The sequence below is a fragment of the Alligator sinensis genome, unplaced genomic scaffold, assembly GCF_000455745.1.
Source record: "Alligator sinensis unplaced genomic scaffold, ASM45574v1 scaffold923_2, whole genome shotgun sequence".
Taxonomy (NCBI): domain Eukaryota; kingdom Metazoa; phylum Chordata; order Crocodylia; family Alligatoridae; genus Alligator; species Alligator sinensis.
Genome location: NW_005842589.1, coordinates 786287 through 792286, shown reverse-complemented (window position 1 = coordinate 792286; position 6000 = coordinate 786287). Strand labels below are relative to the sequence as shown.

Here is a 6000-nt window from a genome sequence, read left to right as displayed (position 1 = left end):
ATGTATATGGTTACTGATTACTAGAGTTCAGATAAAACTATATGTTGATATTACTTACAGAGCACAAACAGGCCAGCCCTCAGCCCAGACACTGAGGTTCATGTGCATGCTATTGGCTGATTAGTGTGAAATTTAACTTGCACTAATTAGCTTATGGTGAGGGCAATATGAAATAACATTACATGTAAATTCTATATATTGCACTAATTTGTAAGTCTGCATCAAAAACAGCACTCTCTCTGAGATCCTCTTTCTTTTCCCATTTTCCATACCATTTTATTGCCTTCTGAGCTGCTCTGAATAAGATTCTTCTGAATCTTTTATGATTTCTATGTTTTGCTTTACAGCTGTGCAAAACACACATTGCAAATGCTAATAGAAACTTTTGGCATTTTCTATTTTAACTGTCAGGTTATTTACTCAAGACATTTTCACTAAGATAAACATTCATATAAATAAAAGAAAAAGTAGTAATAGGAAATAAAGGAAGTTGTAAGGAGAGAAATGGTATCATAAATTTAAAAAAACCCATATTCCAAATTGCTTAATGAATGTGTGTTTTGTCAGGCTGCCTAGCTTATGTTGTCCAGTTTTCCTGTTGAATACATCAGTCCAACACAGTGTTATATTTGCTCCCTGTTAGCATATTGATTCATAGATGGTAAGGCTGGAAGGGCCCTCGGAAGATCATCGGGTCCAGCCTCCTGCTCCAAGCTGGAAAGTTAACTGGGGGTCAGGTGATCCCAGTGAGGTGACTGTCCAGTTCCCTCTTGAAGATTTTGAGGGTAGGCGATTGCACCACCTCTGGAGAGAGCTTATTCCACAGTCTGGACACCCTGACTGTGAAGAAATTTTTCTTAATGTTGAGTCTGAAAAGGTCTTCCAGGAGTTTGTGGCCATTACTCCTGGTTTTCCCTAAGGGTGCCCTGATGAACAGATGCTCACTGAGACCTTGATTGTATTCTGCTAGTGTAGCAGTAAGCTGTTACCAAGTCCTCTCTCATCCTTCTTTTCTTCAGGCTGAACAGTCCCACGGCCTGCAGCCTTTCCTCGTATGGCTTGTCATGCAAGTCTCTGATCATACAGGTGGCTCTTCTCTAGATTCTCTCAAGCTTTACCACATCCTTGTTAAAGTGTGGCACCCAGAACTGGATGCAGTACTCCAGCAGTGGTCTCACCAATGCTGAGTACAGTGGAAGAATCACTTCTTTGGTTTTGTTAGAGGTGCATCGATTGATGCATGCCAGAGTATTATTTGCCCTGCTAGCTACAGCATCATTCTCCTGGCTCATATTCATACTGTGGGCTATTATTACCTCCAGGTCCCTTTCATTCATAGTGCTAGTCAATTTGGCACTGCTGAGGCTGTAGGTGCATAGGTGGAGCACTTTACATTTCTCAATGTTGAACTTTATCTGGTTCCAACTTGCCAGCCTGTCTAGATTCACCTCTGTGTGTGTGTGTGTGTGTGTGTGTGTGTGTGTGTGTGTGTGTGTGTGTGTTATATATATATATATGTATATGTATGTATGTCTGTCATTAAGCGTGGTCATGCTTCCCCAGAACTTGGTGTCATCTGTGAACTTGGCCAACGAGCTCTTTGCTCCCACATTCAAATCATTGATAAAGATGTTGAAAAGTACTGGACCAAGCACTGACCCCTGTGGAACAGCACTGGCCACTTCTCATCAACACAACACAGATCTGTTCATTAGGACTCCGTGGGTCCTACCCTGAAGCCAGCTTCATACCTACCTAACAGTTTCACAGTTAAGCCCACAATCCTCCTACAATCCATATACAATATGAAATTGTATAGTGAGGTTTTGAATGAGGTCTTCAAAACCTGTTCCAAAAGAGGTACTTCTTACTTCTCTTTTTGGATTGTTTTACCACAGATGATGGCTTAGTTCTGTGGGTGACTGATAGACAAGAACAAAAGAAAATCTCAATAGTATAATGAATGGCTTTACTGTTATAACTGATTACCAGGAATCTTGGTTTTCTCAGTTTCAAAAATCCAAAGTTCTCTGATTTTAACCCCCCCAAGTCCCCCCAAATCCATGGTTTTCCACAATTGAAATGAAACGCCACTATCGTAGGTATCAGTTAAACACAATGTTTTAATTGATATATTTACAATTTTAAAGCAGTTTGGAAGCCTACCAGTGCCTCAGTCACTATAATAAAATGAAATTAATTCTAAATACTTATATATTTTGGCATTTGATTTTGCTTTTTTACCATAGAAAATTAGTTTGCTCCCCTGCCCCCTTCCCTCACCAGTACCTGTCTGTTCTACAGCTGCTTTATGGCACTGAGCAGCCATGATATGTTGATGCCCTGCCCCTGCCATTACTGTCGCCCCTCACTCCTAACCCACAGCCCCCAATCCTTGCCAGTGCTCCTTCCTCCCAACCCTCAGCTCCCCATCCCTGCTGGTGCCCTTCACTTCTTACCCACAGTCCCCCAGGCCAACCCACCCATTGTGTGAGGAAGGGGGTGGGTGTGTGGAGTAGGGGGAGTGTGGGCATAGATGACATCTGGGGGGTGTGGGGGCACCAGCAGTGCATGGGAGGGTGGGGGAGTGCACATGTGCCCCACAGATTTTTGCACTCACAGCGGGCGTTGGGCTGCAGCCTGGCCCAACCAGCTCCGAGCAGGGGCTGTGGCAGCAGTGGGCAGGGGGTACCTCACCTTGACAGCCATGGTGGTGCATTGCTCCCTCCTGCGCTGGGGTCTTCCTCCTGGGCCATGGAGGTGGGTCCTGCCTGGAGCTGGTCCGGCCAGGCTATAGCCCCATGCCTCACTGCAGGTGTAGATTATCTGGGGGAGCATGTGCCCCTTCCCCCCACACACATTGCCTGTGCCCCTGCTCCCTTCAGGTGTCGCTTACATCCCTGGCCCCCCCACGTATCGCCTGTTTTCTTTCTGCCTCCGATTTCACCTTTGACCCCCTACCCCCATAGACTTACCTGGAAGAAGCTGTGGGAGCTGCTCTCCACCACACTGTCTGGCTGCCACATGCATGTAGTGCCCCCTGACTCCTCTCCACAGCCCCAAGCAGCACCTTGTGGTTGGAACTCTGAAAGCCTACAAGGGGAAACCGACTGTTTCCCAGGTTTTTCTCCTTTAAAAGGAAATTGTGTTTTGTCGTGTTTTTCTGTGGCAAATGGAAAACCTGAATCCCTGCTGATTACCTGGCCTGTAGCTTTCTGTGGCTTGAAAAATTGCAAGAGGTACATTAACATTTCCATGAACCTGCTCCCAGTCTCTTGTGTTCCAGTAGCTCTTCCTAATGAGTGACCAAAACAGTCATCAGATTTTCTGTTCAGACCCAGAGCAGCATTGAGTAATATTACTAGGTATCTAAATTACAATTGTACTATATCTGAGCTATACTTTATTTGCAACTATAGATCAGGTTCAAGAATTCAGTTTCATTAAAAGATTAAGATAATCAAATTGAGTACTTGAAAAATGACTTCTTAATTTGTTTAATTATGAGGAAGCTCTTAAAAAAACAAAAACAAAACAAAAAACCCCACCAAACCTGTTTTTTTTTGTTTTTTTTTTTAAATAGCAGGCTTTGTCAGAGCACCAGGCAACTATGGATTAGGTGTCATGTTCTGTTATAAAATATGGTGATAACGCAAGACCATTTGAGCCAAACCTGTATGGTTTCTTTATTTTATAGGCTCCCGTCTTCGTCAAGAGGATTTCCCGCCTCGAATTGTTGAGCACCCATCTGATCTCATTGTTTCAAAAGGAGAACCAGCAACTTTGAACTGTAAGGCCGAAGGAAGGCCAACCCCAACCATTGAATGGTATAAAGGGGGTGAAAGAGTGGAAACTGACAAAGATGATCCTCGCTCCCATCGGATGTTGCTGCCCAGCGGATCTTTATTTTTCTTACGTATAGTACATGGTCGCAAGAGTAGACCAGATGAAGGGGTCTATGTTTGTGTAGCAAGGAATTACCTTGGAGAAGCTGTGAGTCATAATGCATCTCTGGAAGTAGCAAGTAAGTAAAGTTTCTCACCTTTTATCAGTGGTTTTGCTGTTGTATATTACCGTAGACATGTTTAAGAGCAAAACCTTTGGCGCTTCCCAAGAATACTGCCTGAAAGACAGAGAATACATACCATTAAGTAGATGTACCATAAGATGCCTACCTATTATTTTAGGAAACTAATTATTTTGGCTAAATGAAAGCTTATTTTTCTGTGAGGTCCTGGATATTGTCTTTGGAACGCTGCATACTTGATTTAAAGATTATTGATCCTCTTTCCTCACTATAGACCATATCAAATGCCAATCACTGCTAATAGTATTAGAACTAGGGTTTGGTCCAGCAGAGCACAGTTGCTAAATGGTGTGCATAAACATTGCAGAAAAATGATGAGCAGGGGTGGGTGTACAAAAAAAACTTGTCTTTCTCTAATTAGAGTATAGGTAGACAGCCCATATACTAACACTTGTCTAATAGTAGGTATATGTTCAAAGAGAGGAGCAGAGAGAGATTTTCATCCCCTTGTCTCTTTGGGCATGATTTTGAAACTGCTTTATTTGAGAGTCTTAAGACTTTGTGTTGAAAAATTTCAAATTTGGATACTTAAAATTATGCACCAGAAGGAACCTAAATGAGAGTCCTGATTTCCCCACCCTCCTTCCCACTGCCCACCCCTAGAAGGCTATGGAAATTATTGAAAGCAGTCTGGAGAGCCATATTTTTGGCCCTACTGTGTCTGTTTTCTGCTCGTATTTGATGTTGCATGCACGGCACTGCAAATGATGCTTTTGTTGCTGAAGGCTGTGATTTCTTGTTGTTGGTGCACTACAGTGATTATTATCTGACTACTTTCTGAAGTACAAAGCATGCCCTGTGCTCATAAAGTCTTGATTTTTATAGTGTGCATAGATGATTTTGAAATGGATTAATCCATTGTGGGTGCCCATCTGAATTTCCCTCCAATGGAAAGACGAGAATTCAGCTCAGTACCTAATCCAAAACTCTTGAAATTGATTTAATATGCATTTGTTGTTTTTAGATCCTCGTGGAACTCTCTAGTAGCAATAGGTTGGAGTGCATTACCAAAGTTAAGATAATCCATTTTTAGTTTAATGCTACTACCTATTTATTATATAACACAGTTCATAAATTCTCCATATTTTTTAAGGATTTGGTTGTGGTGCAAAGGGGTGAGGCATTCAATTCACAATTTATTTCATTGGCAACATATGTTGGAATAATGTTTATTAACAATTTCTTAAAATGTACATCGTTCAAGAGTGCTGTATCTTGAATATTTAAAAATATATGTATTTGCTTCCCAGTTTCCCATGGAAAGGCAAGGAACTTGAGTTACGTTTAAATTGGTTGGTTCAGCGTGCCTTCTGACAACTCACTTGTCTGTGTCTAAATGTGCTTGTGACCCCTGTCTCAAGTCAGCTTGATTAGATTACAATGAGAGTCTTAGTGACAGGGTCTGGATGTGTATGCAAAACATTAATACAACCACAAGGTTTTTCACATGTCTGAGCAATACTCAAAACCAGGATAAAAGACAAGTATCTTCTAACAGACTTTCAAATGTTTGCCACAACAATAGTACAGTATTAAGTTGCAAACTCGATTGAAAATCACACTCGTATTGATGACTGGTCTCAGGGTTGTGAAATGTGAGTAAGGTTTGAAGGGATTTGATTATTTTTCAGGTTGAATCCTACACTCTTATGAGGAAAAAATGCTGATATGTGTTAGCAAATAAGATTTATAGCAATGTATTGTAGTAACGCATGGCTTTAATTATACTGATAAATTTTGCATTAAAAGGATTTCAGCAGAAAAAGCAACGATGTGAAAATACAGAAAAGAGCAAAGCATTTCAAATAGCATTTAAAAGGTGAAGAACAAGATATGCTGTGAAACAAGGAAATAATTGAAGGCTACCAGAATAAATTTACATTAAATTTAACATCTGAGAAACATAGATATAA

At 41.3% G+C, this 6000-nt stretch overlaps 1 protein-coding gene across 5 annotated transcripts in view; it reads left to right on the top strand.

Annotated features, from left to right (window-relative positions):
* ROBO1 (roundabout guidance receptor 1) overlaps positions 1-6000 on the top strand; it is a 461057-nt gene that overhangs the window by 64341 nt on the left and 390716 nt on the right. For 4 of the 5 annotated variants that reach the window (XM_025214559.1, XM_006032830.2, XM_025214558.1 and 1 more), the window contains exon 2: positions 3698-4024. In XM_025214559.1, the coding sequence (XP_025070344.1) occupies positions 3883-4024 (142 nt within the window). In that variant the 5' untranslated portion in view covers positions 3698-3882. Of the gene's footprint in view, positions 1-3697; positions 4025-6000 lie in introns of those variants that run through there. The other variant, XM_025214560.1, reaches the window with a different exon arrangement.